A 17,999-nucleotide genomic window follows, 5' to 3' on the forward strand; every position below is an offset into this window, starting at 1 on the left:
TGATGTAAAGATGTTTTTGATGTGGGTACAATAGGCATATTCACTCATGATTTGTTTTCTTCCAAGTTTAACTAGGGATTTCTAAGTAGATTGTGGTCTTTAAGTACAGACAGGCACTAAGACTCTAAGCTCATTACACTTCTCTCTCTTCAGCTTGGCTAAAACTTAAAGAGAATGTAATCTTACTGACATTCACTTCTAATTCAAATACTGGAGCTTTTTGTTATAAAAACAAAAATGCTGGACCTGCATCAGGATGGGAAGCACTTTTGGATTAAAAACAGATTTCGTATTTTAGGTCAATAACCTTCTGTTAAAACTGCTAAGTATAATGTTTCTAGCATTTGCTTTGAATTTTTATTTATTCAAGAACTAACAAGAATGTTGATTAATGCTTTATAATTTCATACCTGTACTATTTACTTTCAGCAGTACAAAGTCATACCTTTAGCATTTTTAGAATGCAGTACACAAATACATCCAGCATCTGCAGAATTTCTTGTGTCCCTCTTTAGAATGCAGCAGCTTATATTTGTTCTGTTTTGCACTAACCAGTCAACTTTAAACCAAATGCAATTGATAGTTGTAAAAGGCTGAAGGAAAACAAACACAATACAGTGAGAATATATAGCAAATCCATTAGCCTTTACCTATTGCCTCCATCTACATTGGCCACACTGCTTGGCAATGTGCTTTCAGATCTAAAGATCTAAAGGCAAAGATCAACAAGACAGCATTCCAACTTTTTTCCACCAAATGTCACAGCTGCATATCATGTTGAAATCTGGTTGGCTTCTGAGCATGAAATAGTGAAATAGAAATGTATAACAAATCTCTACCCAGTATTTTTTTTTGAAGCTGAATAGGAAAATATGTTTAATGAAAAGCTTATGTTACTCCACTGAATTTTTAAAAAATGGATAAAAATTAAGGTGAAATTATTTAGTCAAAATGGATGTGATGGATCATTTAAATAAATGATCGTGCATAAGAGTAAGCTGGAAAGATGAAAAGGGCTTTATGTAAAAGGTATCTTTATGTATAAAGGAGGACAACTAAATTTCTGAAATTCTCCACAAATTCTGCCACCTCCAACGGGATCCCACCACTAGGCACATCTTCCCCATCCCCCCCCTCTTCACTTTCCATAGGGATCGCTCTCTCCGTGATTCCCTTGTCCACTCGTCCTACCCCGCAGATGACCTTCCTGGCACTTATCCCTGCAACCGCACTAAGTGCTACACCTGCCCCAACACCACCTCCCTCACCACCATTCAGGGCCCTAGACGGTCCTTCCAGGTGAGGAAGTGCCTCACCTGTGAATCCGAGGGTGTCATTTATTGCATCTGGTGCTCCCGGTGCAGCCACCTCTATATTGGTGAGACCTGATGCAGATTGGGTGACCGCTTCATCGAGCACCTTCGCTCCATCTGCCACTAAAGCAAGAACCTCCCAGTGGCCAGCCACTTAAATTCCATATCCCACTCTCATACCGACATGTCTATCCACTGCCTCCTCTACTGCCACGTTGAGGCCAGATGCAGGTTGGAGGAACAACACTTCACATTTCGCCTTGGTGTCTCCAACCTGATGGCCTCCACATCGATGTCTCTAACTTCCGGTAATCCCTCCCACCTTCCCCCCCCACCCCCTTGTCTCTCCTCATTCCTGAGGTCCCTTCACCCCTTCTCTTTCCCCTCCCCACCCTCATGACCTGCCTATCTGTTCCCCACCTCCTTCCCTTTATTCCATGGTCTACTTCCCTCTCCTACCGGATTCCTCCTCCTTCAGCCTTTTGCCTCTTCAACCTATCTCCCCTCCTACCTTCCCCCTCTCACCTGGACTCACCTATCACCTGCCTGCATGTACTGCTCCCCCTCCCCCGACCTTTTTATTCTGGCTTCTACCCTCTTCCTTTCCAGTCCTGATGAAGGGTCTCAACCTGAAACGTTGACTATTTATTTCCCTCCATAGATGCTGCCTGTCTGCTGAGTTCCTCCAGCATTTTGTGTGTGTTGCTCCAGATTCCAGCATCTGCAGAATCTCTTGTGTCTGCTGGAAAAACTGACCTCCTGAATATTTCCATTATTTTCTGTTTATTGCACGCTGCCAGCCTCTTGTTTTTTTTTTGCTTTTGATTATATTAGTGATCTAGTTGCATCTACTGGGATACTGTCTCATTCTGTTATCAGCATACCATTAATTAATGCTATGTCTTTGTAATTGAAAATGCCCCACTCAAAATTCCACTAGTAAACTATTCACAGACTGTTCATCTTTATTTAATCTAAAATGGAATTAATTTGAATATGGAACTGAAGATATGAGGAACTCTGTAATGTAATCCTATCATTACAAAATATGTATATTACTTGGGTACTGTGGTAATGTTGTTACCAGCTGAAATACAGATCTATTACGCTAGCAGCAACACAATAATTTGCATTTATATAGAAGTTTTAAACGGAAGAACAGGTGTGGGAGCTTGTCCATTATGTTGCCCAACTTTACAAAAAATGAAAGGAATTATTTAAGGATCTGAATTCCCGTTGACTGCTCAAAATTTGTTTTCTGTTCCACACGTTGAAATGGCTTGATTAATTCGCATGGAATTATGTGGTGCAATATTTCAGAATTGTTCTGATGATCATCAGTCTCACCTTTTCTTTTTTCATGGAACATAGAACAGTACAGCACAGGAACAGGCCCTTCAGCCCACAATGTTGTGCCAAACTAATTAAACTAGTAATTAAATGCCTACTAAACTAATCCCTTCTGTCTACACCAGTCCATATGCCTCCATTCTCTGCATACTCATGTGCCTATCTAAGAGCATCTTAAACATCTCTATCGTATCTGCCTCCACTGCCACCCCTGGCAGCTCATTCCAGGCACCCACCACTCTCTGTGCAAAAAAACTTGCCCCGCAGATCTCTTTTGAACTTACTCCCTTTCACCTTAAATACATGCCCTCTAGTATTAGGCATTTCAACCCTGGGAAAAAGATACTGGCTGTCTACTCTATCTATGCCCCTCATAATCTTATAAACTTCTAGCAGGTCTCCCCTCAGCCTCCGCTGCTCAATAGAAAACAACCCAAGTTTGTCCAACCTCTCCTTATAGCACATGCCCTCTAATCTAGGCAGCATCTGGTAAACCTCTTCTGCATCCTCTCCAAAGCCTCCATATCCTTCCTATAATGGGGCGACCAGAATTGAATGTAATACTTCAGATGCGGTCTAATCAGAGTTTTATAAAGCTGCAACATAACTTCAGGAGTAAGTGCCTCGACTAATAAAGGCAAGCGTACTATACACCTTCTTTATGCAGTCACTTTCAGAGAGTTTCCTCTTGAGTTATGTTGGGAATGTAAGGAAAAGAAGCAGCTCCTACTGCTGATCTGCCGTTCAATGAGGTCCTGGGGTCATGGACCGATACAGAGCAGAAACAGATCCTTTGTCCCACTGAGTCCGCTCCTACTATCAGGTGCCCATTGGCACCAATCCTGCACTCATTCCATTTTATTCTCTTTGCATTCCCATCAAGTCTCCCCAGATTCTACCACTCACCCATACACTAGGAGACATTTACAGTGGCCAATTAACTAACCAACTGAATGTCTTTTGGGATATTGGAGGAAACCAGAGCACCCAGAGGAAACCCATGTGGTTACAGAAAGTACATGCAAGCTCTATATACATTGTGCCACAGGTCAGAATTGAACCTGGGCTGCTGGAGTTGTGAGGCAGCAGCTCTACTGGCTGCACCACTGTGCCCATCTTTTCAAAGAGGCAGATCTTTTACCTGAGGGCCACTTTGTTGCACTAACCTCATATCCCATGAGCAATTTCTCTTTATCTTTGCCTGCATATTTCAGTGAACTTTAATTTGAAAACATGATGTATGTAAATTTAATTACATTTCATCTTGTATCATGCATCTGAATACACTGTTGTGAGCTAAAACCATAACGTTGTATTCCCTGTAAAAGTAATTTGCCATTATTGCTCAATTATAATTTACCTTCCTTTCTTTTTTGTGTGACTGCAGCAATTCTGATTTTTACGTTTTTGTAGATAATTGCAATGGTAACAAGCCCTGAACTTTCTACATGGTAGTTGGATTGTGTCTTATCAGTTTTAAGGATGGGTATGTAGTTTGTAACAAAGCTACCTTTAATACTTAAACACTCCACAGTTAATGATTACCCCCACCCCCCAAGTGTTAATGGTAGAGGATTAAAAGATAGCAATATCTCTGAATCTCATGGGGAAGTGATTAAGTGCTCTCTCATTGAAGATAGTCATTGACTGGGACGAATGTCATTTGCCTCTTAACAGCCGAAACGTGAATGCTGAACAGGTTTTTCTATAAACAGACATAATCTCAGAAACTGCAAATATTGCTGAATTCAGCGATCATCAGTGACAGACAGTGATGGAGAGAAAGTCATTGCTGAAACTTTTGAATATAGTTGGGCCTAATATGCTGCTTCAAAGTACTAAAGATGGCACACATCAACTCCAGCCTACCAGACAACTTAGACCCATTGCAATTCGCCTATCGGCGAAACAGATCTATAGCGGATGCCATCTCCCTGGCCCTACACTCAGCTCTGGAGCATCTGGACAGTAAAGACACATACGTTAGACTATTGTTTATTGACTACAGCTCTGCCTTCAATACAATAATTCCAAGCAAGCTTGTCACCAAACTCGGAGACCTAGGACTCAACACCTCCCTCTGTAACTGGATCCTTGACTTTCTAGCAAACAGACCGCAATCAGTGAGGATAGGCAGCAATACCTCCAGCACGATTATTCTCAAACTGGTGCCCCACAAGGCTGCATCCTCAGCCCTCTACTCTACTCCCTATATACTCACGACTGTGTGGCTAGATTCTGCTCTAACTCCATCTACAAGTTTGCAGATGATACCACTGTTGTAGGCCGTATCTCAAACAGCATTGAGTCAGAGTACAGGAAGGAGATAGAGAGCTTAGTGGAATGGTGTCATGACAACAACCTTTCCCTCAATGTCAACAAAACTAAAGAGTTGGTCATTGACTTCAGGAAAGGGGGCAGTGTACATGCACCTGTCTACATCAATGGTGCTGTGGTCGAGGGGGTTGACAGCTTCAAGTTCCTGGGAGTGAACATCACCAACAGCCTGTCCTTGTCAAATCACGTAGAAGCCACGGCCAAGAAAGCTCACCAGCGCCTCTGCTTCCTCAGGAGGCTAAAGAGATTTGGTTTGTCCCCTTTGACTCTCACCAACTTTTACCGATGCACCGTAGAAAGCATCCTATCTGGATGTATCACGGCTTGGTACAGCAACTGCTCTGCCCAAGACCGCAAGAAGCTGCAGAGAGTTGTGGACACAGCCCAGTGCATCACGGACACCAGCCTCCCCTCCTTGGACTCTGTCTTTACCTTTCGTTGTCTTGATGAAGCAGCCAGCATAATCAAAGACCCCACCCACCCGGGACATTCTCTCTTCTCTCCTCTTCCATCGGGTAGAACATACAGGTGCCTGAGGGCACGTACCACCAGACTTAAGGACAGCTTCTACGCCACTGTGATAAGACTATTGAATGGTTCCCTTATACAATTAGATGGACTATGACCTCACGATCTACCTTGTTGTGACATTGCACCTTATTGCACTGCACTTTCTCTGTAGCTGTGACACTTTACTCTGTACTGTTATTGTTTTTATCTGTACTACATCAATGCACTCTGTACTAACTCAATGTAACTGCACTGTGTAACGAATCCACCTGTATGATCAGTTTCACTGTACCTTGGTACAAGTGACAATAATAAACCAATACCAATACCGAGATGATTCCTGCTACTGGAGGTGATACTGTCTGATCTCCATTGACTTCAGTGTAATTGTTGTACATGATCCAAACCAGATGTGTAATTTCCATCACACATGCCCTTCCACCATCGCCATCCTTGCCTCAACCCCGCCCTATACCCAAAGAACTTTCTTCTCAATTTCTTTCAAAGACAGACCGAAGAAATATTTGGCACAGCTCGGCCAAATCCAAATCCCAGAGTTGGTGCCAGAGGTGGCCCTGAGCCTGCAGAGCAGCAGGAAAAAGAAGGAGGCTACCCAGCTGAAGGGATTGGATGTCCCTGTTCAGTAACTGTCGCCTCATTAACCAGCTGAGCACAGGGGACGAGCATTAGCCACTCAGTATATAGGGAGGTCCTTGATAGAGGGACACTTCTCATGATGAGCCTGCAAAATCATAATCTTCAATGCAAACCAAGGGACCTGCTCCACATTCCGCAGCAATGTAGTATACCAATAATCATGTAGAATAACCCAGCTAATACTAAATAATCCCTTAGATGTTGTTTTGTGGGGTCCACCTGCACTGATTACACAATGTCCATAAATGAATCCCTGAACCAGTAAGTGAAATCACTTGCTACCACAGTCCCCAGTGATCTGCAGGACACACTGGTATTTTTTGTGCAGCACAGCCTGATGTTTTTGCATGGCTGGATCCAGTGGGAATTCTCACACCTGAAGGTGGCCACCTCCTGCCACCCTCTTCATATGTTGGACCTGGTGATATCCCTGCATTCCCAGCCTGATCTTCCTGCCCTGCTGACCCCCAGGAGGACTTCCTCCTGGCATTTACCTCCAGGTCTCTCTCACTAAATCTTTGGGCTGCCTGCCTCTCCTCTTCCTCTTCCGTGGCTTTGAGTTGCTACTGTCTGGGGATCAATGGGTGTGCCATTATGAGTTTTACAGCCTTCTCAGATTGGTCCACAACAAATTGTTGAAAGCAGTGTGCTTCCAGGAACCAAGCTGTTTTAGCATGTTTCTTGCGATGTTTCAGATGTCTCATTAGCTAGTTTCACACGTTTTTTTTGTAGGGAGGTGGATAGGCGTTAGTGCTGTAAAACAACAATGGTTCAGAGCACTAAGAAGAAGTGAAACCCAACTTTGTGGCACTTCTCTTCAAAATAATGCTATGGTATCTTATACATCCATCCAAGTGAATGAGCTGGGGTAGGGAATCTTTAGTTTGGAATCTCATCCAAATTTTTGGCACTCCCTCAATACCGCACTGGATTGTCAGGTTAGATTTTTGAGCTCAAGTCTCTGGAGTGGGACTCAAGTCCTCAGTCTTCCAGCTCAGAGGTCTTTTTTCAATCATCAACCAACTTTGATTGGAATATATGTTTTTAAGACTTGTACAAATACTTTTTCTTAAAATTCAGAACATAAATATAATTGTTTCCTCAAAACCTTTAAAATGTTACAGTCACCAAAATAAAGAAAACATATCTGCTGCTGAATGATGCAACCTCAGCAAAAAGGCTGTAAATATGGAAAATATAAAAACAACTGACAGTGGAGAAAAAAGCATGCCACTTTTATGCAGTTGGTTCTGTAAATAGTTTCAAAGATTTAAAGAGTATTAAAATATTTGGCAGTAATAATACTCTTTCCCTTCATCTGGTATCACTTGAAAGAAGGGATGGCAGTGAAAATATTATTAATTGGCTTCACTGGCTGCATGTATTCTATCAACACATATTTTACAAAGTCAGTACATAAAGGTATTACAGACAACCTCATCATCGTGGGAGCTGGGGTTTGCGTTCCATATCGCAATTTTCTGTAACACGAAGCCGTGCATCTGCTCATGTGTCAAGAAATGCAAGTTGAACAAAAACTAAATTTTGCATTTATCTATCAACTTTTTTTCACACTAATTCCATATGAGTAATTTTTTTATTCTGTATCCCAGATTTTTTTGGTAGTGATTTGTGAATTCCCTAAGGGTGAATTTCTGTTACCCAAACTGCTATAAATCAGGGTTTGCCTGTATTGAATGATCTTAGATCACTGATTTTTCTAAATGTATTGGTTATATTTTCTTAGAAGTCTGAACTTTGGTTAGGCCACACTAGTTTATTTCAAGTGTTAAATTGTCATGCTGTACAGTGGCATGCAAAAGTTTGGGCACCCCGGTCAAAATTTCTGGTACTGTGAATAGTTAAGTGAGTAGAAGATGAACTGATCTCCAAAAGTCATAAAGTTAAAGATGAAACATTCTTTTCAACACTGTAAACAAGATTAGTGTATTATTTTTGTTTTGTACATTTTTGGAGTGAAAAAAGGAAAGGAGCACCATGGAAAAGTTTGGGCACCCCAAGAGATTTGAGCTCTCAGATAACGTTTACCAAAGTCTCAGACCTTCATTAGCTTGTTAGGGCTATGGCTTGTTCACAGTCATCGTTAGGAATGGCCAAGTAATGCAAATTTCAAAGCCCTGACTCCTCAAACCTCATCCCAACAATCAGCAGCCATGGGATCCTCTAAGCAGCTGCCTAGCACTCTGAAAATTAAAATAAATGATGCCCACAAAGCAGGAGAAGGCTATTAGCAAAGCATTTTCAGGTAGCAGTTTCTTCAGTTCGTAATGCAATTAAGAAATGGCAGTTAACAGGAATGGTGGAGGTCAAGTTGAGGTCTGGAAGACCAAGAAAACTTTCTGAGAGAACTGCTCGTAGAATTGCTAGAAAGGCAAATCAAAACCCCTGTTTGACTGCAAAAGACCTTCAGGAAGATTTAGCAGACTCTTGAGTGGTGGTGCACTGCTCTACTGTGCAGCGACACCTGCACAAATATGACCTTCATGGAAGAGTCATCAGAAGAAAACCTTTCCTGTGTCCTCACCACAAAATTCAACGTCAGAAGTTTGCAAAGAACATCTAAACAAGCCTGATACATTTTGGAAACAAGTCCTGTGGACTGATGAAGTTAAAATAGAACTTCTTGGCCACAATGAGCAAAGGTATGTTTGGAGAAAGAAGGGTGCAGAATTTCATGAAAAGAACACCTCTCCCACTGTTAAGCACGGAAGTGGATCAATCATGCTTTGGGCTTGTGTCGCAGCCAGTGGCACAGGGAACATTTCACTGGTAGAGGGAAGAATGAATTCAATTAAATACCAGCAAATTCTGGAAGCAAACATCACACCGTCTGTAAAAAAAAATGCTGAAGTGAAAAGAGGATGGCTTCTACAACAGGATAACGATCCTAAACACACCTCAAAATCCACAAAAGACTAACTCAAGAGGCACAAGCTGAAGGTTTTGCCATGGCCCTCACAGTCCCTCAACCTAAACATCATCGAAAATCTGTGGATAGACCTCAAAAGAGCAGTGCATGCAAGGCAGCCCAAGAATCTCACAGAACTAGAAGCCTTTTGCAAGGAAGAATGGGCAAAAATCCCCCAAACAAGAATTGAGAGACTTAGCTGGCTACAGAAAGCGTTTACAAGCTGTGATACTTGCCAAAGGGGGTGTTACTGAGTACTGACCATGCAGGGTGCCCAAACTTTTGCTTCGGGCCCTTTTCCTTTTTTGTTATTTTGAAACTGTAAAAGATGGAAATAAAAAAAGTAATCTTGCTTAAAATATTGAAGAAATGTGTCATCTTTAACTTTATGCCTTTTGGAAATCAGGTTCTCCTTTACTCACTTAGCTATTCACAGTAACAGAAATTTTGACCAGGGGTGCCCAAACCTTTGCATGCCACTGTATATGCTGAAGGTGGACAAGTCGCCATACTGGTAAAGGCGTCCAACACCCTGTAACTAAAACTTTGTTAAGTGTTGGTACACAGTGGGCCCCATACCAGCAACATTAAGGAAAGCCTGGTCCACATTTGCGGGGAATACTGAAAACTGTCACTAAAAAGGTACATTTGCATGCCATAAATATCAAGCAGAGGGGAGAAAATGTGCTTCTTCCAGGACCTCTGTAATGAACAGCATTGTTGTTCCTTCCCGAGGACCCACCCAAAGACAACTAATAATGGTGGCTTGAAATTGAAACCCTTTTCACTAGCCTTAAGTCAGTGTTGTTTAATTCTACTTAATGCCAGGTGCACTCTGGAAGTTTCCTGCCCCACTCATTGCTATTATCAATTTGACATTTAAAAAAAAATTGCTTTGCTGAATTGCCATGACAAATTACCTTTTCCTCCAAATTCAGGAGACCTGATGCAAATTAGGTGACATTTTGCTGAAGATTTCCACTCAGTCCACATGACATTAAGCTTCCTGTTAGTAGCCATTGTAATTCTCTGACCCACACCCACCCTGAGCTACTGTACAGTTGTGGTAAAGTTCAGCAGACATTTGAGGGACAGCATCTTGTTTCCATTAGTCATTTTACAGCCTTTCAAACGGTACACCAAGTTTAACAATTCCAGATCAATTGGGACAGTTATGTTGGTAATGGTTCTGTCGTAGTGTAGACCCATCTTGTGTTTATTTGTATTCACCTTGCTTATGGCCCCTTTACTTGTACAGTCATTCCTGCCTTTCTGCCTACCACAGGCTTTCTCCTTCATCCAGCCCTGTCCTCTCCCACTTCACCAGGCCCTGTAGCTGTTCAAAACCATACAAACTATTGGCAAAGAATCAGTGACCTGAAACTTTGGCCCCAGTATTTGCTGGGTAAGGCGCTGGGTGGGTCATGTGACAATGTGAGGTCACTTCACCCCAGTATTTCCTTCTCCATAGAGTGCAGGCAGCTGAACAGAGAGGCTGATGGTGGGCCATCAGCACCAGATCACACACAAGAAGTGACAGGAGGAGGGAATTATTAAGGAAGGGTCAGAGATTGAGCTCAATATATGAGGAGATCAGCAGGGCTCAGGGGAGGGGAGCTAACCCAACATCAGGGAAGGTGAGGAGGGCTGTAAGGGCCTGGGGTGGGGGGAATTGGTGGCAGCTACTGCAATGGCAGGGACAAAGGGAAAGTTGGAGTCTCAGTGAAGTATACCAGATCCTTGATCTGGCAATGCTACTCAATCTTCTCATAGTTCTTGGGGCCTGGAACCCCAACTATTTTAAAACTTTAAGTCAAGGTAATCCATAAGGCATGCAGCCTCATTTAAATATTGAAATGAGCCCACAACCCCCTTAAAACCAGACAATGCAGATTCAAGGTGGACTGAAATTAATAACCTGCTACTATTCCAGCCAGCCTGAAGCAGAGATACAACATCCCCCATTAGCTATGTTCCTAACTCCACAGATGCTGCATAGATACAGTTTTTACTTCTAATCACTTTATCATTTTTATCTTATTTGTTTAAGAGAGCATTTTTTTCAATGATGAAAGCAGGAAATGGGTGCGAAGGCAGCATTATCCAACAATGTACATTTGTTAATTTAAGTAATAGTTTTACAGATCTTTAAAAAAATATGCACTATTATATCTTACAGTTTTAAGTTTGTTGTATCTTTTTTGAAATGTTTATCTTAACTAGCCGGTAATTAATTTTGTTAAAGTTCTACCAGAGTTTATCAAACCATGTGGGATCAGTGGTGATGCTGTGGGTGAGCCAAAGCAGCAACACATTCCAAGGGATGAAATACTTCCTGAATGTAAAACAAACATAAGAGAACAGCATGTACCAAGTGCTGATTGTCCTCAAGGTACTTGTTTCTGACACAACTAAATCTACACAAGGATTGTTCTCATTGGCAGAACAAATATCAAGTAAAATATGTGATTCATTAAGTGTGACATAAAAATTATCAGTGAGCTAAGTGTTTAAGTTTGCCTTAACCTTGTATGAACTGAATCTTGCATGTGGTGGCTCTTTCCTTTGTGGATTATGTTAATGTAATGAAAGTTTCATACATGTAAAATTATTGTTCAAAAGCAAAAAGGTGATGGGAGTGAAGATTAAGGGGAACTATGAAATTGTCTAGAAACTAACTGAAAGGAAGTAGTGAAAGATTTGATCCATGCAAAGGATAGACACGAGAACGAAGGGATGGTGAACGCATGGGAACAAACAATTCAAGGTAAAGAAATGTGAGCTGTTGCACTTTGAGAGGGGTATAAACGGAGGACACATACATTAAATAGTAGAATGTTATAAACTTTTAGGTCCAGAAATGGTTAACTTTTTAGGATGTTTCTGCATATAGAGGATGACTTGCTTCCTCTTCAGTTATGTGGGTTCTGAGGTGACTGCTGTGGAATCCACAGACTCTGCCACAGGGGTAGGAGGTGTTTAACTGGGTGGGTGGATGGTAATGTGGTAGGTAATGCTCCCTTCCACATGCTTTTGACAAAGAGGTTCAAGGTTCTTAGTGACCTCTCTATTTTGATTGGTGGTGGGCCAGGGTATTCCTTCTTGTCAGTTCTTCTGCTGTCTGGTGATCTCTTACTGTGACAAGTTCTGTGTAGATGCTTGCTTTCGAAGACTGATATTGGACAGGCAAATGATGTGGCCCACATATCAGAACTGGCTGAGTCTAATTAGAATCTCGATTTGGGTTGTTTGCTTGGGAGAGGACATTGACATTGGTTCAGTTATTCTCAAGTCAAGTCAAGTTGAGTCTATTGTTATGTACACAAGTATAGTGAAGTACAGTACAATGAAAAACTTCCTTGCAGCAGCATCACTGGCACATAGGTACAAACAACACACAGAACATAAATTGTACTTAAATCATACATCAAAAAAAAGGCTGTACAAAAGCAAGACTTTAGTGCAATAAAACTAAAACAATCGAAGATAAGTCTATGGTATTGCAAGAGGTAGTCTGTGGTGTTCTATTGCTGAGGTAGGGTTAGGGTTGTGCAGGTAGGTTCAAGAGCCTGATGGTTGTAGGAAAGTAGATGTTCCTGATCCTGGTGGGACTTAAGGCTTCTGAACCTCCTGCCTTATGGTAGCAGCAAAAAGAAGGTATGATCCTTGCTGATGGGGATCTTGCCAGTAGATTTGGATGATTTTTCAGAGACACTATTGGTGGTACCTCTCCAGTGCTTTGACATGCCTGCAACCCATTGTTGAGTGAAGACCACAAGTTAAGTGCCAAGTGTGAAGTTCCAATATTCTTTACCTCAGATAGTCAATGGCTCTGCTGGTGTGCTGAAAGGAATGGTGAATCTTGTCCTTGATGTCTGCCTGTGCTGAGAGATGGTTCTTGAGATATGGGCTTTGTGCACTGTAGAATATCTCTGCCTGGAAGTCACATAATGAAATTATACAAGTCCTGTCACCTTGCTCCTGCCCTCAATTTTTCCAAAGTGTTTCTACTTCTTATCACTATTTTCTCATCACTTTCTGGACCAATATTATAATTATTGCAGGCTGCCCCCAGAACACTATGCAAAAAGATGTATTTCACTGTGTGTTTCGATGTACATGTGACTAATAAAGATATCTTAATTTAGTCGAGAATTACCCCCTTGTAAAGTTTAAAATTACGAAAGAAAAGATAATCTGTATAAAACAGAAGAATCTATGGTCACTTGAGTCACTCATATGAAATGTGAAGTGTTTATGTGGCTCTTTGATGAGTCAAAATAATAAGAAATTATTATTACATTATATTTCAACTCCTTCCAGCCAGATGAAGATGGGACTTATGGAGAATAGTACATCATGACTTTGTATTGACAAATGTTAAATACTGTCATTTGATGCTCAAACATTGGAGCAGTTAATTATGTGCATGTGATAGAAATGATAAAAGACAAAACCTGAATCTGATGGGACAATAAACAATCGATTAGATTAGCAGGAAAGGGCATGGGATGTAAAGATGCAGAAACCTTACCACAAAGTAAAACTACACAATAATGCTCATCACATAAATCAGCTTTTGCTCCCACAGGAATGTCCAACATTCCGATTAATTAACTAAAATTTGTCTTTATGTACGAGGCACATGGGGTAGTGTGATAATGGCAAACAACCTACCATTAGATTCATGAAAGGAAGTAATAAAGATTATTTAGTATATCCTCCTGATCTCTCAGTTGTAGGAAAATATCACACTGATTGCATAACATAAGCTTAAGTTACTGATTTGTTTATTGCATGGAACAATTTACATCAGGAGATGAAAGTATTACAAAACGTGACACATTGATGGGAATATTAAACTGAAATTCCAAGCATTCTCATTCTTGAACAAATATGTAAAGACATTTTTTTCATGAGGAATTAATTCTCCAAGAGACATTCACCTCTATCATGCACAGCAGCACAATAAACGAGGAAAATTGAACATGGGGCATAAACTAGGATGTAGATAGGTGGAGAGATATCTCCAGGGTGGACGCAGAAGGAATTGTGTTGGAAGGGGTTGAGAGTGGTGGTACACAAATAGATAATCAGAGGTGACCTTGTCTGTGATTGAGGGAAAGTGATCAAGGGACTGCATGAGAGGGAAAGAGATTGGCCATTAGCCTGGGGAAAAGAGTCCACATGGAAGGCACTATGACAATGAGCTCAGTGGAGAGAGGACAGGATGGAGACTGAAATTAATTGAGGGTGCTATGCTGCTTGATGGAGGAGCAAAGGGAGGAAAACAGTAAATGTCACGGTACACAACTTGGTCTGCGAATTGCGTGAGCAACAGAGGATAGAATTTTAAGAGAGATCTGAGACGTGAAACAAGGTGAGATTTCAAAAGCATCAAAAGCATGGAAAGTATTAGAGGAGTCAGGAGACAGACTAGAGTAAAAAGGCACACCCACCACTGCAGATAAATCTCAAAATGAAACCTCATGGCTTTCATTGAAGAGAATTTTCTTTGGCATAACTAATGGTTCAAACGGAACATTCTTTCAAGGTGAATCTAGACTGACCTTATTCCATAACAGTAATGACTACTAACTATGAAAAATTGAGTCATTGATAATATTTTGCTGTTAAAAGCAACTCAACAAAAGGTATGCAGTTAACATACCCTCCAGATGTGTGATAGTCTAAAATAAATTGCTATACTGAAAATGCTAACTCCAACTGATCTTTATAATGGTTCTTTCTGTTATTTTATCCTCAGCCAACAATTTCAACCACTTAAAGGTTTCTTCATCAGAGTGTAGGTCCAGTCTGCCAAATACTTCCAAGCCGATTCAGACGACTTTCAGGAGTACAGCAAGAAATGATGCTCAGGACATAAATGGGAGAAATACCCCAAGCACAGTCAAATCACACACAAGTCCAAAGCCTCAAGGTAAGTGACTCATGTAGACATTCATTGATCAAATGTGAACTAGATGTTGGAGGTTCAAATTGTGTGCAGTGATATATTAATGTTATTATTTAGAATTTCCTTGAAATCTACTTGCATCATGCAAGAGAGCCAAAAATATGAGGATTCTTCCTGTGGTAAAGTTTTTAAAATAATATGTTAGGAAGCTAAAAAGGAGTGAGAGGTAGATGGGCTATATAAAATAGCAATGAATGGAACAATTCCAGCATTCTGAGAGAAGCACTGGTCGCATTAGAGATGTGCCTATTCATCTTGAATCCTGTGCAGGGATGCTGTCCTTGTAAAGAAAATGCCCACATGCAATTCTGCCTGAAGTAAGGAGCCTCGGCATGGTTAAGTCCTGAGCAAGGCCTGACTGCTATCCTGGAGTACTAAGAGAGCTCTGATTACTCCCAGAAGCAGCTGTTTAGACTGGATACATGGAAAAGGTGGACATTATTAAAGGATTACTGCTGAGTTCAGAACACTGGAGATAACCGTAAGCCAGAGCTGATCTCCTCCCCAGCAAATGCATAATACACTGATGCACTGCAGGACATGCTGGAGCACAACCTTAACAGAAACACAGTTCAGCAAGAGCTCATGAACAAGAAACATGGACCAAAATGACCCTCTTAGTTTAGCCTGAGAAAGAGGTATCCCAGCCTGGTCAGAAGGAAAGCAAACTATTCCATGCAATAGTACAAAGATCTAGCATGGCATCTGTCCAAAGTAGTTCATGGCTATTGAATTGCAGTTATAGTTGTTTTGCAAGGCAAATTTGGAAGCCACAAATACTAGATAAGATGAATAAACAATTTGTTATGGTTTGTGGCTTGTGGGATGAATGTTGGCCAGGACACGAGGAAAATAATCCTGCTCTTCTTTAAATACTGTCATGTGATCTTTTCCCCGAACAATAAAACAGGATTAAAATTCTACCTATGAAGGCCTTTCTAAAATGTTCTACTCATTCATTACTCCATGTTTCAAACTAGATTATGTGATTAAATCCATAACAGCATTTAAGCTAACAAAAGTGTTTTCAATCAAATTGACACTTAGAAATGTCTATAAATCCATGTATTTTCAGTGTCCAAGTTATACATAAACTCATGCATTCTCCAAGTGGTACTTCATTATTTGTTGGTGCTTGTGTTCCAGAAGAAGTTGTGATTATAACGCATAATTTTTTCCCTCCTGAAGCAAAATAAAGAACTCGTATCTACCATTAGAGATATTCCAATGGATTTTGGCCTCAGCACATAGGAGATGAAAATCTCAGAAAGTAAGGAAGTCAAAAGACAAAATTTCCTGGTAGTGGAATGGTAAAACAATGAAATCAGTTATCAAAATAAATATGAAGATTATCAGTATGAGAATGCTAACTGCAGCAAAAGCAAAGAAAATAGTGGCCAACAAAACTATCTTTCGAGTTTTTTTGACTGAGGAAAAATGTTACAGCCTGCTATACAACAACAAAAAAGACCATAGGATCATAGAATCAGTCGTACAGCATGGAAACATAGAATCATAGAATTGTTATTAACACAGAAGGCGGCCAGACGGTGCTTCACGTCAATGCCAACCCTCTACTGGAGCAACTCGCCAGTTTTATCCATCAGTCCTTTCTCAGCAGCCTTAAAAAAAAATTTCTTTACATGGGTTCATCCAATTCCCTCTTGAAGGCCACAGTGGAACCTGCTCCCATACGCCTGCAGGCTGTGCATTTCAGATTCTAACCACATGGTATGTAAAAAAAAAAGTTTTACTCAGGACACTTTTAATTCTCTTCCACTTTATTGTGCCACCTTTGGTCCTTAACTACCTTCCATCAACAGGAACAGCCTCCCACTATCCAGTCTGTACAGTCATTTCATCATTTAATATACTTTCATCAGCTCTCCCCTCAGCATTCTCCACAAAGAAGACTGTTCCAGCCTCTCTAATCTACCATTGTTACTGTAGTTCCTTATCCCAGGAACCATTCTTGTAATTTTTTTCCTGGACCTCCTTTAATGCTTTCGCATTCTGTCTGTGATGTGGCAACCAGAAGTGGACCTAATATTCCAGTTGAGGCTGGACTAGAGTCTTATAAAGGTTCATCATGACTTCCTCCTTTAAACTTTGCTTCTGTTGATAAAGCCGAGAATTGTGTATGTCATATTAACCGCTTTCTCGGCCTGCCCTGCCACCTTCAATAACTTGTGCACACATACCCTCAGGTCCCTCTGCTCCTGCATGGGAGAGTGCACTATGAATCGATTTTGGGCTCCCTACATTTTATAATTGGATTCAGAAACTCAATAATTGCATTTGCAGTTTGAAAAGTAGAAATTACATACATTATCAAATGAACAGAATTGTTGTTTGCTTCTGTAACATAAAGCACTGAATATAATGGCACAAATTAAAATATGGAGTTTAGAAAAGGCAAGGGTGGCGTAACTACTCAATGCCATCATTGAATACTTATACCAATGAAGATGATAGAGCCTTTGGGTTTTAATCAACCTGTTCTGTCACAGCAGATCAACAAACAATTAAGAGTAGTTAATTCTGAACTCTATGGGCAAAACAGTGGCAAGGCTTCTCAAATTGCTTAATGGTCCTATCAAACTCTGTCCACAACAGAACAACAAATTTCAAAACTGATCTGGTTCCCATGTTACAGGTAGGATGTGAAAACATTAAAGAGGGTCCAGGAAAAAAAATTACAAGAATGTAGTTCCTCATCTCAGGTCCCAGTGACAATGGTAGATTAGAGAGGTTGGACAGTTTTCTTTGTGGAGAACGCTGAGGGGAGATCTGATGAAAGCATTTTGAATGATGAAGTGACTGTACAGAGTAGATAGTGGGAGGCTCTTTCTGTTAAGGAACTGAGTGATTTGGAAACACTGGAAAATTTGGTCTTTTACCTATGAAAGGGAACAATTGAGAGGTG

The 17,999-nt window shown here is 40.9% G+C and overlaps 1 protein-coding gene across 8 annotated transcripts in view; it reads left to right on the forward strand.

Moving 5' to 3' along the window:
- Positions 1 to 17,999, forward strand: part of LOC127578231 (FYVE, RhoGEF and PH domain-containing protein 4-like) — a 173,898-nt gene that overhangs the window by 100,105 nt on the left and 55,794 nt on the right. For all 8 annotated transcript variants that reach the window (XM_052029982.1, XM_052029984.1, XM_052029985.1 and 5 more), the window contains one exon: positions 14,864 to 15,037. In XM_052029982.1, the coding sequence (XP_051885942.1) occupies positions 14,864 to 15,037 (174 nt within the window). The remainder of the gene's footprint in view (positions 1 to 14,863; positions 15,038 to 17,999) is intronic.

This window comes from Pristis pectinata, chromosome 15, assembly GCF_009764475.1.
Source record: "Pristis pectinata isolate sPriPec2 chromosome 15, sPriPec2.1.pri, whole genome shotgun sequence".
Classification (NCBI taxonomy): domain Eukaryota; kingdom Metazoa; phylum Chordata; class Chondrichthyes; order Rhinopristiformes; family Pristidae; genus Pristis; species Pristis pectinata.